The sequence below is a fragment of the Pholcus phalangioides genome, unplaced genomic scaffold, assembly GCF_987345545.1.
Source record: "Pholcus phalangioides strain wild (caught in Gottingen) unplaced genomic scaffold, Ppha-v1.0 ptg000012l_1, whole genome shotgun sequence".
NCBI classification, from domain to species: domain Eukaryota; kingdom Metazoa; phylum Arthropoda; class Arachnida; order Araneae; family Pholcidae; genus Pholcus; species Pholcus phalangioides.
In genome coordinates, this window is record NW_028301605.1 from 15,409,563 (window position 1) to 15,428,165 (window position 18,603).

Consider the following 18,603-nt stretch of genomic DNA (forward strand, 5'->3'; position numbering starts at 1 on the left):
CTCAATGTTAAGCTGTTACATGCATCCACTAAGGAATTATTAGCATATTCATAGGGCTGGTTCTATAAGAATTGCACTGTTTACTTTGTCCTCTCAGAGACCATCCATTCCTTTGGGAAAGAGCGCAAACCATCCCAAGATGGTCTCTCTGGGCGGTCAGTGGTCATGTCTGTCTGTATATCTTGGTGTCTATCAAAATCATTGAGTACAGAATCAAACAAGCATCATAAGCCAGAGTTAAAGATACCCGCCCAAGAATATGTTGTAAAATGAAAACTTTTTATCAACCATATCTTAATTAGGTACTTAAAAATTTATGGCAAAGAATGGTGTGTTATGTAAAATTATTTTGTCATACCTTATATATATATATACACACACACACCTAAAAATTTAAAATCTCGAGATGCAAATAAAATAATTTAAACACGCTATAGAGCTGCAATTGTTTTTAACAGAAATTTAAAAATTTATTATACTCTTTTTTTTCTTCTTATACCAAGCACTTTCAGCAGAATTACAAATATTACACCTCTAATACATAATAATAATAACATAATCATTCAAGGAACAAAAATGAATACCATATAAAAAAAAAATCAAATACGAAAGATTTCATTAAAAAAAAAAATACAGGAATAAAGGCAATGCTCTCTTAAGAGTAGAATGAATCGGTTTCAGAAATGCCACAGACCAGATTGATTTTAGAAACCAAAACTGACTATAAAGAATATCCTATAATAACAGCAATTAAAAAAAATACATTGTTCTTTAATGACACTGAGGCAAAAACAAGAAATTGTTCTTTTTCACAGACTTGTCTTTGTTTTTCTTTTTTTGCTACATTTTGCCACTCTCACCCATAGAGAAATTTCAACGTATATATATTACCTCGTAGTATCAGAAATGAGACAAACTGAAAAAAACATCAGGGGCAGAACACAGAGTAAATAATTCTTAAAAAACATGGTTAAAACTTCCAAAATCATATGAACTGGAAACGTATAGACAGGCTTCTCAGTGCTGCTCTCATGAAACAGGATCAAAGAGCGTTACTTTAAATTTTGATTTCTCGTTTTATCAGAAATATTGATCAAGGTAAAATATCCAAACGAGCATAGCTCACTCTGTTCATCAAACAAAACAATGTTCAAATATTCATGTACCATTCAGGTGAAGATAAACAGAAAAACTCCACTCTATTTAAGAATTCGCCTCCACGCTAAATAAAGAATTCACCTAATTTTAAATCAAACTTCAAACAATACAACCCATTTTCTGAATGACAAAAAAAAACTAACTTGTATTCATTAAAAAAAATTCAATTAAAGCATAAATTTTTTGAGAAACCTCCTGTGCTACAACTGAAACAGATTATCTCGTGTTTATTCTTCTCCAGCGCTCAAACATGAACCTCAATAACCAGGCTGGTATCCAGCGCTGGGCCGTGGATAACCAGCCACTCCCCGAGAAAAAGGATTCTGAGCTGCAGAGTATGGGTTGGTGGATGCACCAGGAGTTGGCGGGCCAGTCGCAGGGGTTCCTCCGGGTGATGGAGCAGCACCGAAACGAGGTTGGTATGTCTGAGACGTTGGTGGCAGAGAATAAGGCCCTGGAGTTCCGCTTTGCGGTGGTTGACCCATACCACCTTGGGTGAAAGGAATACTTCTCCTGCAAGAAAAAAAAAGACGACAAAGTCTATTAAATACAATCAGAATGGGAACAAAGATTATAAATTCTGATTCCCCAAATATCACAAACAGCTTACACAACTGGATCTCTAAATTGATACTAGATAAGGAAATAAATCGATTAAGAAGATAATTTCTCTTATTCTAGCCCTTTATCTGAAAGAATTGCTCCTTTCACTGGAAAGAATCTCGTATATATAATGATTGTAGTTTTAATGGATAAAACTGCTAAACTAAATGCTTATTCTCAGTTCAAAATCTTTAAATCGCTATGTAAGAAACAATCCCTAAATAGTGCTGTATATACTTGTGTATAAACGAGTGTTTTTTTATTCCACATTCATTCATATATAGGTTGGGGGGTGGGCTTATATACAGGTCAGTTACTGAAGAGAAAAAATTCACCCCAAGTTTAATCAACAGCCTCCTTCTTTTTGCAGTACTGCACTAACAAGGGAAGGGTCCCAAAGTGACGTCTTCAAAAAAGTTTTGAAAAAAATTACCCCACTGATTCTATTCGTTTAAATATGCACGAAATATTTAAAACTCTGGCGGAATTATTATGAGTCACTCAAAAAAAGTTTTAAATATTAATATTTCGAGCACCAACAGAGGCCAAGAATGAATATAAAAATTCCAGCAAACACTAAAGTGTTAGACTGACTTCACTTAAACAGCACAAGAGCAGGTAGTGGAAGGGTACAACACAAAGACAGAGACAAAACAAAAGAAGTTTATAGAAAAAAAAGCTGGAAGGAAGAGTGAAAAGACTTTTTTTACAGATATTGCCAAGAAGTGATGAGTAGTTGCCTGTTGTCATTTCTAATCATTTTTGTACCTTTACTTTAATAACTGCAGTGTGCCGCCAATTTTTTATTTTTGTGGTTCTGAGCAAAATGAATGTACTTGAATTTTCTCATCATTTCTAGTTTCCAAAAACAGTATCAATTTACACAACATAATTGCAAGTTTGTTGTCTCGTGAATGAGAGCTCTCACACATATCTGGCCAGCAGACGGAAATATTATACACCTCGCCTATGCAGTAGAAAAACACATCATTGCTGTCTGGTAAAGTCTCGGATGAATAAATGAGAGGGAGGAAAAGATATTGTGTGACAGTTATGATTATTTTTCATCAACTTCTATATCTTAGAAATATAAATTTCTCTGAAATATGTCTAATTTTTGGAGTTTGTCTAACACACTGGTTTCAGATTTTGTGCTGTTTTGGTGGTCCCCAAGCATGGGCTCATACACAAGTTATATATGGTACTTAAGTTTTCTATTCATTAATAAATTAAACAAATTTAATCAAGCAATTTCACCGAATTTTGCACATCTGGATAAGTGGATATCATGCTTTCCACTTTACCTAGTTGTTCACTTTACAAATACTATACAAATACTTTAAAAACAAAAATGACTGTGTTAAAAGTTCAAAACACTAAAAAAACACTCACGGTTGTTGCTGAGCCATCTGAAGTTGTTGCTGCTGTGCTGCAGTCATAGGTTGCTGTTGTTGTTGTGGCTGCTGTTGTGGCGCTCCAAATTGTTGCTGCTGCTGAGCTGGTCCTGGTTGGAAATTGCCATAAGCTTGTTGACCAGGCTGCTGCTGGGAGCCATAAACACCAGATGTAGTGGGGAAAGATCCGCCAACAGCACCAGTACCAGACACAGGGGAATGAGATGGTTGGTTTGGAACTGGAAGAGAAAAATAAATATTCACTAACTAACTTTTATTCAGAAAATATTTCCCAAAAATTAACTGCTAATGAGTTAGTGGAAGGGATCATATGTTTGCCATAATCAATGAAATATCTTCAAATCAAAGAATTTAGATGATTGATAAGGTTTTGAATAACAGACTAAATTGTGACTGCATTTAAAAGGGAAAATATTTCTTGACGTTGGGCCCCAGAGGACCTTCTAATTTTTCCTTCAGCTCTAATGAATGTAGGTTATAAAAACATTAAACGATACTTCTGTGTTTACAAAAGTACAGAAGCAAAGTAAAAGAAAACAGAAGAAATCAGTATTTCCTTGATCAAATTCCATTTTAACGTCAGAATATGAATCGTCATCATTATCTCTTCATTGTAAGAAAATTCTTTATCCGTCTTCACACACACACCAGTCAGTTCTCTACCAGTGAATACTCCCTCTAGTTTTAGTTCTTGTTTCATAAGTTAAATTATGAACCATTTTGACTGCATAAGTAACAATCACAACATATGCTAAAGTAAAACATAGATACAGTAAACACAGCCGGGCCTATGTAACTCGAGGAACCAATTTTTCACCCCTCAGGTGGGGGGGGGGGGGGGGGGGGTCCCATAACGTCCGGAAAAAACTCATACAAAGGTGACCTTTAACTCTGCTATCCTGGGCAATGATACATTTTTCATTTTGAATGGATGTTTCGTTATGGCAATATTTCAAAGTAATGAGATCTCTAAGATCTGGTGCTAGCGCTTGCAGGGTTAAAAAAATTTCAACATCTGAATGGATCAAAGTGGACTGAAATAGTTAGTGAAACCTGTACGAAATGGAAAACGTCAATAGATTGAAATAATATTCAGTTTTAGACAGATATCTGAGTGATAAAGGTGCAAATAAAAGCATTAATCATTGAACAGAATATATTTTGATTCCATTTAAGACAGGTTTCTGTCTCGTTCAGTATCTGTCGCAGGTTTCACTGCAATAAACAAATATTTTGGTTTTTATCTATTTTCATTTTCTTTATTAGCCGATTGTGCCAAAACTATTTTCATACTTTTTTCTTCTTCTGGTATAAAATCAATGCATTGCATACAATCATTGAAAAAAATAGCAGTCTTTCGTGTTGAAGGTTAGCCAGCACATCAAAGCAAATAGTGGAATAAGCAGAGGCAGACAGTGACAGGAGAATGCACATAAATTTGTACAGGTACACTGCGATACCCTTTAGATAACAAGCATTCAAAGCTGCATTGCTAATGCACCACCACCAGTAAGCAGGAATAAATATCATAAAAAAATAAAAATAAACATACTAAATGCAACTGTTTTTCAAACTCGAATAAAATATTTTAAAGAAAAAATACAGTTGACGCTCATTATAACGACCCCATGTTAAAGCAACCATTCCATTACAACGACCGGTAGGATAAGTCTCAAATGTTTTCATAGAATGACTATCATATATGTTTTACTTTTGTTATAATAACCCTCCCAATATAACGTCAGTTTTCGATGGGACAAAGGAGATTGTTATATCGGGTGGTGACTGTATATGCAGTAAATATTTAAGGGAAAAACTTTCCATGATTTTCAAAAAAATATCCTATGACTACACTGAAATTTCCCCACACATGCACTATGATATCTATAAAAAAACTCATTTCATAAATTTCATTGGAATCTAAAACCATCGTAATAACCAATAAGTACTTTAAAAAAAACGGCCGAATCAGGAATAACTTTTTCCCTGATATATATTTAATCAGCAACTAAATATAATATGCATGTAAATTATTTGGAAGGCTGAAATTGTGAGGAAAAACTATTTTTGCTATAAATAAATATGAGCACTGTTGTGTTTTCAAGAATTGATAAACATGAATACCATGAAGTTGAAGCATGTTTTACTTATTTCTCACATTATCTCATGACCAATACGCAAATTTAAATCCCTTTGAAACTATTTAATGGACTGTTCGATATCTTAGATTACATGGAAAAATGTTTTCGTTCTATAAAACGTTTTATTTGACTAATATGAAAAAAACCTTAATTTTACAGTCAATGTTATGGACAAATTTTCTCGTCCTGCCAGTGTCTGTAAAAACAAGGGTTTTACTGCATATTGATGTTCGAAGAATATCCAAACAAAAACAGCTAACATAAGTGCAAAAGTATACAGGATGCATAGGATTATGTCCCTTTATCCTGGAATTAACTTATGAACCATGGATCCTAGAAACATACTTTCAATCGGAAAAATATACAAATAACATGTAACTCTCAGTTATGTCATTCACCATCTCTCGAGCCCAACAAAAAAAAAATCCATGTTTTTAAGTGCAAGATTTGCCGAGATATTTGAATTTAAAATCAAATCACACACTGAAAATGAAGGAAAGAACAGCATATGAAATGTGCTTGTCTATTAATTTGTGATCTTTTACCTCATTTTTAGTATTTTTCAAATTCAAATATCTAAGCTAATAGTGCACTTTAAAAACATGGGATTTTTTGGGGGCCTCGGGAGAGAGACTGTTTTTAGGAAAAGGTGACAAAATAAAAAATTAATTTTTTATTTTAATAACTATAAAACCCTTTGCAATATGAATGGCATATCCAAGGTCCACACGTTATTTGAATACTTTTTCCCAATTGAAAGTATGCTTCTCAGATTAACGAGTTATCAGTTCACGAGTTATTCCAGAATAAACAGACTTTCCTAAGCACCCTTTATAGCGACAATGATGTGTAAGTGTAACTTTATGGTTTCTAACCTGTTAAGTTACTAATGTACAAGCGAGAGCTAGATCTACTCAATATAAATGCAATCAATCAGATCTACTTACTGACGCTGTTAGGAAGTGTGCTAAATATGCTGGGTTATGTTATATGCTGAGAGAGCAGAGTTCAATTCCAGCGATTGGCCAATTAGTGCGCTAAACTGTGCTTTGTACCATTAAGGCTAAATACCTAGGTTAATTTTCTGTCGTTTTTCCAATCTAGTAAAAAAATGTGAGCTTGTTCCTCATAATTAAGACTCGCAAGCCCCACAGCATGCTAAATGGTGCACACACACAAATTCACACCATCAATTACATCCACTACTACTACTTAACCGTACACGCACCTTGTACACATTCCTCTATGGAATTGGAATTTCTGATGCATTAGAACATGCCGGAATGTGTGTGCGTGTTTTAAACCTAACGTGAAGTTTGTTTTTATGTAATGCTTGTTATATGTGCAATGCTGCTATCTACCATCAATTACGCCCAATGCCAAATATTTCAGTACTTGCTAAATATTTACAGCAAACGCATGTTTACCAACTTATAATACAGTCTGCTTATAATTGTGGTGAAGAATGTTCTTGAGTTTATACAAATTATTTTTGTATGTAATTCAACATTTTAATTTTTCAGAATCTATTTATTCTTCAAGGTCAAAAATTACGCACTGCTCCTACAAGCGGGTAGTGAAAGGAATTAACTGGCTCGTGGTGGTTATACCTGCTTGCATGTATTGAGGATGTTGTTGGGTAGAAGCAGCCTGTCCAAGAGTAGGCGGCTGTGATGGTGAATAGATCTGTGGCTGATACATTCCACCAGGCAAGGGAGAATGCTGCACTGGGTTTTGCAACTGTTGCTGCTGCTGAATTCTTTGTTGACTGGCCGAAGATCCAAGGCTTGATATGCTATCAGGTGATCCAGCGCGACCTTCTTGCAAAGAACAATTACATTACATAAATAAAGAGCAGTTTGAAAACAAGGTGAATGAAAGGAAAATAATAGCATTACGCAACTTCCACATGAAAATGTGCAAAGCTCAAGCAAATGCAGGATAAATAAGAAATGAATTAGCAAGAAATTACAGCTTTAGCATTAATATTTCTTTTTTGGGTATATTTTTTGTCCCAGTTTCCCACCGTGAAGTTCAGCTACCGAACATTATAAAAAAAATTATTTTCCACTATCCAACATTAAACTACACTGACAAATGACATAAATCAGGACATGATAAATCAAGAAAAAAAAAATCAACATAATATTTTAGAACCCAAGCGTATTTCTTTTGCCAAACTAGTGATCATGCACAGACAATTTTAGTCACCAATATCAAATTTTTAGTCACCACTGCAACCTGGCACCTCAAATTTATCAAGCCCTAGCAAATTCCAGGCAAAATTATTTATGCACCACATTCAACTGACCAAAAAAACCTTGCAGACGTGCCAACTTTTGAAATCCAGAAATTATTTCGAAGGGAGAGGGAGGTTACCCACCCCCCCCCCCCAGCACTCACAGAATCAATCAAAAAAAATTCACGAAAAAAATTTTCTTCAATTTTTTTTTCAGTCTTTCCATGCAGAATAGAGGAATCACATCTACATATACTGTTCATAAAACATGTTTCCTTTCGTGGATGCTATCAGTGATTGATAATCTTAGGTATATGAACTCTTAATTTAAAAAACTTCAAAACACAAAGCTGCTGACGAAAAAACTTGTGTTAAACGCACGGCTGTTAATGGAATACTATAACGATTATACAGGAATTTTGGCAACCAAAGTCATGCCCCTGATAAATGATTGCCGATAAACGCTACGTAAACGAAGTCACGTCTTTGCCAGTTACTTAAATGCGGTCACCCAGACTTTTTTATGGCTGTCCTCTCTATGAATGTTTCCCTTGACTGTGACAGCACGATAACATAAAAGCTCGGGTAAAATCTAATTTTCTGCTAAAATCTGGAGAAATTAACAAATCCGGAGAGCGGAAGGAAGGATGAAAAATCCGGAGTCTCCCGCCTAAATCCGAAAAGTTGGCAGGTCTGAACTTGAGTTTTTCTTTTGTCACTTCGATCCCAAGAAAGTGTGACATAGTATGTCAGAATACGATTTACTACAACTCCATTAAATTCTACATATTTCCAATAAAAATCCAGTATTGTCAGATTTTTCCAAAAACCTGAGGGCCACCTGACATGAACCAGATTTCAAGCACAGAGGAAACAGCATAAAGAGAAATGAAGAGGCAAAATTTAAGTACATTAAAGAGTGCATGCAAGACATTGAACAAAGCTAGATGCATATAACTCAAACAGAAGTAACACTGTCTGATAAAAATACTCCATTGACATACATAAGGCATCAAATGGAGTTTTTGAAATTTGAATTTTATAATGAATGAATGAATTTCTTTTGAATTTTATATGCAATGCTGGACATCAGCTAAAACCTTTAATATAAACAGGATGCTCGGGGAGGATAAACTTTCACATATGATTTTCAATATTTCTGCACATAAAACTGAAATCATCATATTCCAATTTGCCAATTTGAGGGTTTCACTCAAGTTCACACAGGGCAAGCTCTTTCTCCATATTCAGATAAACTAATGAAATGAACTTGTAAATTTGTTACTTTGTGTAACACCATAGCCATTTCATGCACTCGTATCTAATTTTGTTTCAAACATTTAGAATAGGTTTAAAATATGAAGTCAACCATACCAAACTGGTATTAAGCACAGAACTATTATATAACCAGTCATGAGCATGCTAACAACTCAGCTCCCATGTAGCATTATTCAAGCTCAAGCATCAAGTTATAGATTGGATGTCAATGTTAGCATTTGTTGCAACATAGGTTTCAGATATCATACATTGGTTTATGTATTTCAGCAACATTTATCATAACACTTGATATTAATAACACAAACATATAACAATCTTCCTGGCAAAAATAACACGAATCCAATTATTTGTTCCTAGTTTTTACATACCGTATATACACGTGTATAAAAAAGCAGTTTTTAAATTTATGAGCTGGGAAGAGGGGGTGTTGACTTGTATACAGATTAGTTTTTGAAGAGAAAAATTCAACCCTAATTTATCAAAACCTCTATAGCAGCCTACTAATTTTAGCCTGCAAAGTGGATTCCCATCCATCCCACAAAATAGCCATCTTTACAACTTTATAGCGCGCACCCCCCCCCCCCCCACTACAAGTTTGACACAAATGATAATTGCTATACAAGGTTATATCTAAAGGGATCCCCCTCCCCACCACAGGTACACAAGATACTCAATGAGTATACACAACACACAAAACCCACTAGAGTATACACGAGTATAAATGGTACATACCATATTTTAATTGTGTATAAGAAACCCATTTTTTGCCAAAAATAGATTTTCTTATACATGGATAGTATTATAGATGTCTTTTCAATCTTTTTTCCAAGTTTTAAAACCCAAAATATCAGGGGCTTCCCTCACACATGTTAAAATACTGTAATTCTCTGTAAATGCGCTTCAATACTTTCATTCTCAGCTCACATATTGTCCCCACTGCTAGAAGCACAAATGTGAGAATTTTCACTTTTTTTATCAGCTGGTTGGATACCTTATTTTGCATGAAATGTGAATGTGTATCCCCTATTGAAACACGTTACAAAACATTTTAGAAAAATAACATCCATAGAGTAAACATGGGTAGAATAAACATTCACAAATGTCACCGCTCCCCTTTTCTTTTTCCAAAGATATCGCACATTGGTGCTTCTAACATGAGGGGAATGATATATAGTCAAACCACACGATAGCAGACAATTATTTTTCACATAACTGTACATTTATTTGCCATATAACTGTACATTTATTTGCCATATAACTGTACATTTATTTGCCATATAACTGTACATTTATTTGCCATATAACTGTACATTTATTTGCCATATAACTGTACATTTATTTGCCATATAACTGTACATTTATTTGCCATATAACTGTACATTTATTTGCCATATAACTGTACATTTATTTGCCATATAACTATACTTTTGAGCATTGTAAAAAATATATTCATTTCTTTTTGTTACTCAAACTATTCTCCAAAAAAATTCAAACGTGCAAAAGTACCATTGTTTTTAAATATCTAATCATTCAGAATTTCAGAATTGATAAAATTTCATTTTTTCATTCAAATCAAAATTCAAAACCTACACTTCAACTTAAACATTTAAATGTAATGAAAACTAGCTTTAGAATAAGAACCAATATAAATTGAGAACAGGGAAAAAAATGGGTTTTCTGCGTGATGAAAATCGGAAACACATTAAATGGAAAATAAAAAAGTTTTACTCATAAGAAAATTCACCCACCTTCTTGAAGTCCAAAAGAAGACGATACTTTGTTCTTAGCATTCTCAGCCGTATTATCCTTATTTGCCAAAGGGTCAAATTCCCTGGGTGTATCAGCATTTGTTGCACTTCCAGACTGAGTGTTTGGATTCGCAGCTGCAAAGAAACAAAACTATATGAGAATCTGATAAAAAGCTGCACTTAAATGAAGTCAAAATGTTAAATGGTTGGGAAAAAAACCCCCATGAAAAATGTTTTCAATTCGATCATACCGCTCTCTTCTTCAGCTTTCGAACCAGCTGGTGTTTCCCTTGATTCAAGTTGGTCGATGAGGCTTATGACTTGGTTCCGTATCTTCTTCAGTTCACCTTTGATGTGTTTCACTTCATCAGATTCCATTGGCGCAGGCTGTCCATTAACTGCAAAGAAAGATGTTTATGCTTCTAGTGACACTGCAAAACATATTTTTGGTCATTTTGGTCTATGCTGCAAGTACAGCCGCCATACAACAATCAGGGCAATTTTTTTTACACAATTCTTGGAATTAACTATTTTGATCACTTTTTTGATTAACTCAACATAAAAATAACCAAACAAATAAGAAATAAAATAAAAGAATCAAACTTTAATCAAACACTGCATATCTCGACTTTTCTGAATTCATGGGTCAATAAAAAATGTCAGAAACAATTCGTTGAATAAAGTTACATACAATACTGCAATGTATTCACAGTGGTATATTACAGGGTACTTTGAAAAAAAAATAGTCTTCCAATGTCTTCCTTGAGATATATTGATCTTCAAATGAGAGATATCAGCCCCGCTCAAGCAACGATATTCCTCATTTAAGGCTCAATTACACTGGGCGAGTTTACAAGCTATTTTCTGGAAAATAAACCGGTTTCAACTAGTAAAGTTGAAACCTTTTTTTTTAGTTTGAGAAAAACAGTTCAAAATACTTTAGTTATCTTGCATATAAAATTTTGAGAGACGAAAATTTAAAAAATTTTCAGTCGCAGTGTCGAATTTATGTCTAGGATTTGTGAAGTCTTTACAGAGAATTATAATTTTTTTTATCAAGCATTTTATGATCCACATGAACCAAATATTACTCGGAGAAACCTTAGATTTATTTTTGAAACTGTCATGTCATTTCCATTACGAAACAAAGTCATTTTCAAGCATTATAATCATATGAAACATAGAATCAAAACTACTCCAGTAGATGCCACTGAAACCATAAGAATATCCAATACCCCAGCCGTAAAAAATATATCCCCTTGCATGTAAAGAAAAAAATACCAGTGACATTATCCGGGTTCAAGTGCAAGTTGAATTTTCCCACAGCACTTCTAATAAAAGGTGAGAAGTGCCCCAAATGTGCCTTGCAATGTAAACAGGTGAGCAAGAAAATGAAAAGCTAACTTCGGTGTCCACTCAGAGTGCCAGTTGCATTGCGCTGACAGAGAATAAAAATTCATTCAAGACTAAGTGGTTAATCAACTAAAACTGCACACACACACCATGCTTATTGAATTTATTTCTCTAACTGATAATCAGTAACACAATGGCATCACAAAGAATTGCCGATTAATTTATTTATCCTCTCATCCAGTATTTTCTGGTAAACTGGAGAGCAAGAGATCAGAAATCTGAATGACTTGAGCTGATACTCGAGTCTGTGGGAGATGGAGCAGAAATTCAGGAGATTTGGCAGCTACTGCATGTTGTTCAAAGTCACATCATACCTGCGCCACATCTTTAAAAACAAAAACTAGAAAATTAGAGAAGGCGAGAAAAAACAGTCCAGACCTGGTTTTCTGTAGGGATGAGACGAATAGTGATTTAGCTGAATACCAAATATATTCGGCTATTGTCTTGGCGGAATATCAATTTTCTTAAAATTTATCAAAATTATAAATAAAATTGTCATTTTTAATTGAAAACAAAATGACTGGTAATTTTGATCAATTGACATTGAATTAATTATTTTAATACTGACAATAAAATTTAATGTATTGTATTTTAATATTAGTAATACCTTAGTAACAAAGATGATTTGTTTTGAAATCACTTCATTAGCCGAACACGATTTCCCATAGGTTTCTATGAAAAATCGTTTGATTCGTTTTAGGTTCTGCTCAAAATTAAAAGATAAGTTTTTAAAACACGAAGGGAAGCTATAAAAAAAGACAAAAATTGATTGAAGGCTAAAATGAACATTTTCAAAATTGTATAAATGAAAATATACAGGAAGATGAGAGAGATGCTGATCTTTTTATTTTCTAGCATTTAACACAACCACACACTGCCTACTAAAGCTAGTGTTGACACAACCGAATCAAGTTCAGAAGTGTTCCCCATCCATTTGCGATTAGGTCTCAGCTCATTTCTGAGTCCGATACATGCAGATGGAAAACAATCTTTCAGACTGTTCAGCTTGACGAGTCTCGCACTGAAAGAACGGAAACATAGGCGACCTTTTTTGTCTTCCAATACATTTTCTATTTTGGCTGAACCTTTCATTTCATATGAAATGGTTCATAGAATTTCAGAAAGAGAAGCGTGGTTACATCTGAAAAAAGATTTCGAGGTGGACATGAGTTAACCGGGTCCTGGTGGCAGTAATTATGATGATTGGTGCAAAAATTCAGCTCACGACTCTGATATCTTATTGTGTGCGTGCATACATATAATTGAAAATGTTCGTTAGCCAAAGCAGAAAAATCACAAAAATCTTCATTAGCCAAGGCATTCGTTAGCAGAGTTATTACTGTGCTTGTGGAATCAATTTTTTTTCTTCTAACACTTATTACAATTTCACATCTAATTAAGAAAATGTCTCTCAACCATTATTTTACTCTCGGGTATTAATGCATCATAAAATTTCAGACTTATTTTTCCTCTCTAGACATGTTCCTTGTCCCTCTCAGTAGCTCAATACATTTCTTGTCTAGGTTAGTGAAAGTGCGTAATTCATGCTCACTTCCACATTATTGGGGTAGGATTCTGTTTTCAGCTCCATGTTTGGCTTCTAGAAATTCACCAACATAACCCTCGCACAGAAAATAACAGGTAGGCCTATGCGCCACACAATAAAATATAATCAGTAAACTGTTAATTTATGCAAAAAATTCCAGGGGGGGGGGGGGGTAATACATAAGTAACATCAAACTGATTATGTTAAAAAAATGTCTTACCGAACAAAGTTAACCTCAATATTCTGCTACACTGGATAGCGAATGAAAGATCAGAGCTATCAAATAAGGTAATCAGGTCACCATCTGGAATGAAATTTACATAAAAAATGAGTTAGTTCTATCACATGTTCACGTAATTGAATATTGACATCATATATATAACGCCCAAAGCCCAAAAATATGTTGGTGCAGACACAATAAAGAATTAAAAATTCACCTTCATCTTTGTATTTTATTAGAACCTCGTCGCTAGCATCCAACTTGCCCTTGAAAACCCGCTGCATCATCAGTATCAGCTCATCGTAGGTGATGTCCTCATTATGAATCGGTATTCGTCTGATGTCATCGCCGAGTGTAGCCTTGATTATGAGCTTGCCGCTCAGATCCAGTTGCGAGTAATTGTTGTCTTCGCTGCCACCTCCGTGATATGAATTAACGGCCATCGTTTCGGGATAATCAATTCTATCTCTAGAGAATAGAAATAAAAAAATTGAATTAAAAACATCACAATATATACCACTGGCCATTAAAGTCATTTCACCAAGTGGTAGAGATTATAATCCCCTGCCTGCCTACACGGCTCCGCATAAGGTGCAAGAAAGTCACCACTTGGTACGACAGTCCATAAACCTTGAATTTTTAGTCCAAATTCATCCATTGCACTTACTGGTGAGTCTTCTGATCGCTCTTTGGTTACTGATCCAGCATTTGTGATCAGTGAATTTTTTTTAGGTGTTGAAGGAAGTCAGACTTCATTACGTGGTTATAGAGTCCCACACAAAAGAATCTAATTTTAAAATGAAATAACCTGAGAAACTGTTCGATACAGCATTGAAACAAGTGGTATGTTTATTTTGAAAACTAAAAATCTGATAAAACAGTTTCAAAATTAATTACAAATGTAGCCAACAGGTGATGCTGTATGCTGAAATAGCAGTATAAAGTGTCCTCCACGAGCAGTGATTGCAATCACATCAAAATCTATTCAAAATGTACACCTTTCACAACAGAGAGAGAAGGCTTCACTTATAGTTAAAAAAATTGATGGCAGCACTACACATAACAAGTATTACACAAGTTCACAAAATGTACACTCACATTAGGGCATGTACCAATTCGCTATAAATTTCCGTAAAAGAATGTGTGCCCTGTGCATGTATGGTTGAGAAGTAGTAGTAGCAAAGAAAGGAGGGAAAACGAAGAGTGAAATTTTCAGCCACCCTCTATAATGTCTCAATAGAAATCGACGTACATGCCTCACAGATCAAATCTTGAAGCTTGCCCAGTGTTGCAGGATTGCTCTGGAAAACCGTGCCTTTCGATTCGCCCCCACAGAAAGTAGTTCAATGAAAAATAGGGTTCGAATTTCATTATACTTGTTTAAATGAAGAGTATGGAAACTTTGCTTTCGGTCCAGCGCTATGGAAGGCAAGAAAGTAAGCTGTGAACTGAAAGTGAAGTTCTTCCTTCCAGTTTAAATTTTGATATTAATGAGTTTCTATAGATTTGAGGTCCACACAGACATGATAACTTATGAGACACAGCTCCAGTAGTTATTTTTTTGCTTTAGCGATTTTTTTTTTTTAGCCAGTTGACACTTTTTCCTTCCTGCTCAATCCTTTTGTTTCCAATGGCAGTTTTTCTCTCCTGTCAACTATTTGTTTTGGACTGTATGTTGCCATTGTCTTAAGTTGAAGTCACACCTAAACGGGACCACAACTAGATGTTTGGTTGGCCAGATCAAACATGCATTTTGATGCCCCCTTTTTAGTGTTGAAGGAAAGGTTAAAGGGGTGGAATAAGAGCCACATCTGCTCCAGCACCCAGGGTATCAGACAAGCCTGCTGCTCCATAGTTGCAGACCTATCCCCTAGAGGTTGAAAAATAATAGGCTTTCATGCTGGAAGCAGCAGCATTTGAATCCATTAGAATTTGAATGCTTATTTTTTTCTGTCCCGTTACTACTTTTGTTTTGCTTTCCAGAACATCTCGTTTGGAACTCTTTCTCTCAGGGGGTTGTACATTTCATTATTTTTTTTATTTTTTTTCGCATTATGGCCATTATACTTTAAGTTTTGAGGATTAAATTTTTTAATCCAGCAAATCACATTTTTATTAAACTCGGAGAGCCTATGCCTACTTATGGCTCAAAGGGACCGTTGCACTATTACAGTCGAATTCCTTTATCACAAAAGCCCAAGAGACCGAAGAAATCACTTCATAATAAAGGAATTCCAGGTTTTGGCATTGTTCCTATATAAACTTATCTGGAGGATTAGAAAAGTGTTAAAATGGATTTTTGTTAAAACAGGATTCGAATGCATTACCGTTACACTGTTATTGCTACTGCCAGTCCCAGTGTTTTTATTCTAACATTGTGTTTTCAATTTGCTGTAGAATATTCATTCACAACCCTGAGAATGCTTCAACCCAGATCCCGTTTTAGTCTTAGTTATATTTTTAATTGTAATCTCATATTTATGTAAACTAGGGTGTTATATTTTCCTATCTCGATCCCATTCAATTAGAGAATTTTATTTTTAATGTTTATCACGATTGGTCAGGGCTTTGCGGCTGATGAAGATAATGACTATTCTTTTTTCAAGCGACCTCCTGGTGTACCAGGGTTTAAGTTACGGTCACATTTTTTGCAAAATATGAAAATGAACTCTATGAGTGCAAAAGTAGTGGCCACTTTGGCAAAAATGTGTACAGAAGGTACGGAATGAGTAGACATCCAACCATCAATCATTACATTTGCATTGTAGAATTTCGCTAAAGCTTTTTCCCCCATTTTCGCTTTTTCATGAAAGGAATTTTTTTATCCAGCTTAAACCCTGTGATGTACCTAAGAACGAAGGGGGGATCATGCTCTGTGAGAGATCTCGCTTGACAAAAACCGCAATAGAAACGATATAAAACAGAACAAAAAAAAAACTTGCGCAAAACAACCAATAAATAATCAGTAACTAATATTGACTTGACCTATATTCTTTATACGACAAAGAGAAAGCTTAGAGATGAGAGAACCCACGATACTTGAATATCACATTTAATGGCAACATACAATCTAAAGGTAAGATTAGGAGGCAACATACTTCAAGAAGGTAAAGAAGATGCCCATCAACAGCGAAATCCTTTGAATAATTTCCTATCGAACTTAAATAACAGAGGAACATTCCCACGCAAGTCACTGGCAACACATTTTGACTCGTTCCGATCAGGTCCTTACTCAACGAGAATATCTCTGAGCGAGCAGCGAGTGACTCTGACAAAAAAAACACAAACGAATAGATCTTTTTAATGTACGCTTAAACTACAGCCCTAACATGTATTGCTAATAATAACTATAAATACAATTATTAACAAAGTCGAGGCTAAAACTATACAATGTGAATTCTATGTCACAATTTAAAACCCCCACCCGTCAACTAACCACACAATTACAATATATCTCACAATGAAGTAATCAACAAACCACTCCCACAACCGGGAATCGAACCCAGGACCTGCGTAAGAATGTCCAGCTCCGATACTGACAGATAGAAAATGCTCAAGATAATAATTCCGGATGATAACATGGTTGATGAATCTTTGAGAATAACATTTCTTCAAGACCTGACAAATGATGAATCATCAATTGAGAGGTTTAAAAAAAACGCTTACATATGCGGAGCAGTTAAAGGGCTCTGTTTTCAACGCGACGTACCAATTGAGTTACAAGAAAACACGATACACGCAATTTCCAACACAAACAAGAAAGACATTACATAGTTTAATTATAATACGAATTAATATCACACTCGCGATAACTATTAATGAATACTCACCCGTATTACACCCTGTCATACGCCGACAGATACACGCAAACCGTACGGAAGGAAAGGAAAGAGTTTTTCTCTTCAACCGAACAATTTTTTTTTCCTTTTTCGTGGATCTCTTTCGATTTTCTGTAAGCCAATCAAATTAATTCTCTTGTTTACGTTGTATAGAATATTTCACTCAAATCGTTTTTGATTCGTAGTAACTCTCTGCCAGCTGTTCCATCAAATTGAAAAAAAAAATCATTTTTAATCAAACAATTTGTTATTTGCTTTAATTGTTTCTGTCGTTTGAGATCTCAGAAGTACTGATTTTGATGTGCAAAATTATTTTCATATACATTTGAATCTGAGATACAAGAATTAAGTGTAGTAGTGACATCTAGTGGTAATTTAGAAAAAGCTGTAGAAGGTGCACTGAGCTATCAGTAAAATTTACTATAGCTCAGTGACTAGATGGCAGCATGGAGGAAAGAATAACAGGAGGTGACGCGACCAGCGCCTCCGTTGAGAAAGCATGGGGCATCTGGGTTGCCAGATGAAGCCAGTGATCGCTCTATTAAAGGGACCAAGTAAGCCCAAACAAACCGTGGCTTCCCATGCTTTCCTATGAGAAACATCCCCGTTTTTAAAAATCATTTAAAAATTTACTATTCACTTTAGGAACTCGATTTTTTCCCTTCGAATTCTGTGGATATATTTATACAATTGAACGAGAGTTTTTACAATTTTAGCTGTTATTTGTTTTCGAATATCAACTTCAACAACATGGAACCTTTTGCAAAAATAACCAAAATTTACCCATATGTTGAGCCCCAAAATTCCTTCTCGGCATTTTAATTTAAAAAAAATTATTCCAAAGCATGTAATACCTCAGTGCTGAGAGAGACACAATGTTTAAAGACACTTGAACAAGCGGTGTTTGAAAAAATCTGACTTTTTTTTTGCGAAAAACGTTATATATGCAAAACATTAGCATATATAATGCTTTTCAGCTGTTTATATTAAAATATTGCAGATA

At 34.8% G+C, this 18,603-nt stretch overlaps 1 protein-coding gene across 9 annotated transcripts; it reads right to left on the minus strand.

Moving 5' to 3' along the window:
• Positions 1–445: 445 nt before the first annotated feature.
• LOC149079645 (protein TFG-like) lies at positions 446–17,679 on the minus strand. 9 transcript variants are annotated; one of them, XM_089240239.1, is made up of 9 exons: positions 17,592–17,652; positions 16,860–17,029; positions 13,979–14,229; positions 13,762–13,845; positions 10,834–10,980; positions 10,583–10,717; positions 6,928–7,134; positions 3,154–3,394; positions 446–1,671 (listed from the first exon to the last, which is right to left on the minus strand). In XM_089240239.1, exons 2-9 carry the CDS (start codon positions 16,883–16,885, stop codon positions 1,416–1,418), a joined length of 1,347 nt encoding a protein of 448 aa, XP_089096365.1. In that variant the 5' UTR covers positions 16,886–17,029; positions 17,592–17,652; the 3' UTR covers positions 446–1,415. The 9 variants fall into 9 exon arrangements, with proteins under 9 accessions (XP_089096365.1, XP_089096368.1, XP_089096366.1 ...); XM_089240242.1 differs by lacking the exon at positions 16,860–17,029 and having other exon boundaries at positions 17,592–17,679; XM_089240240.1 differs by lacking the exon at positions 16,860–17,029 and having other exon boundaries at positions 6,928–7,137; positions 17,592–17,679.
• Between the last annotated feature and the right edge of the window lie 924 nt (positions 17,680–18,603).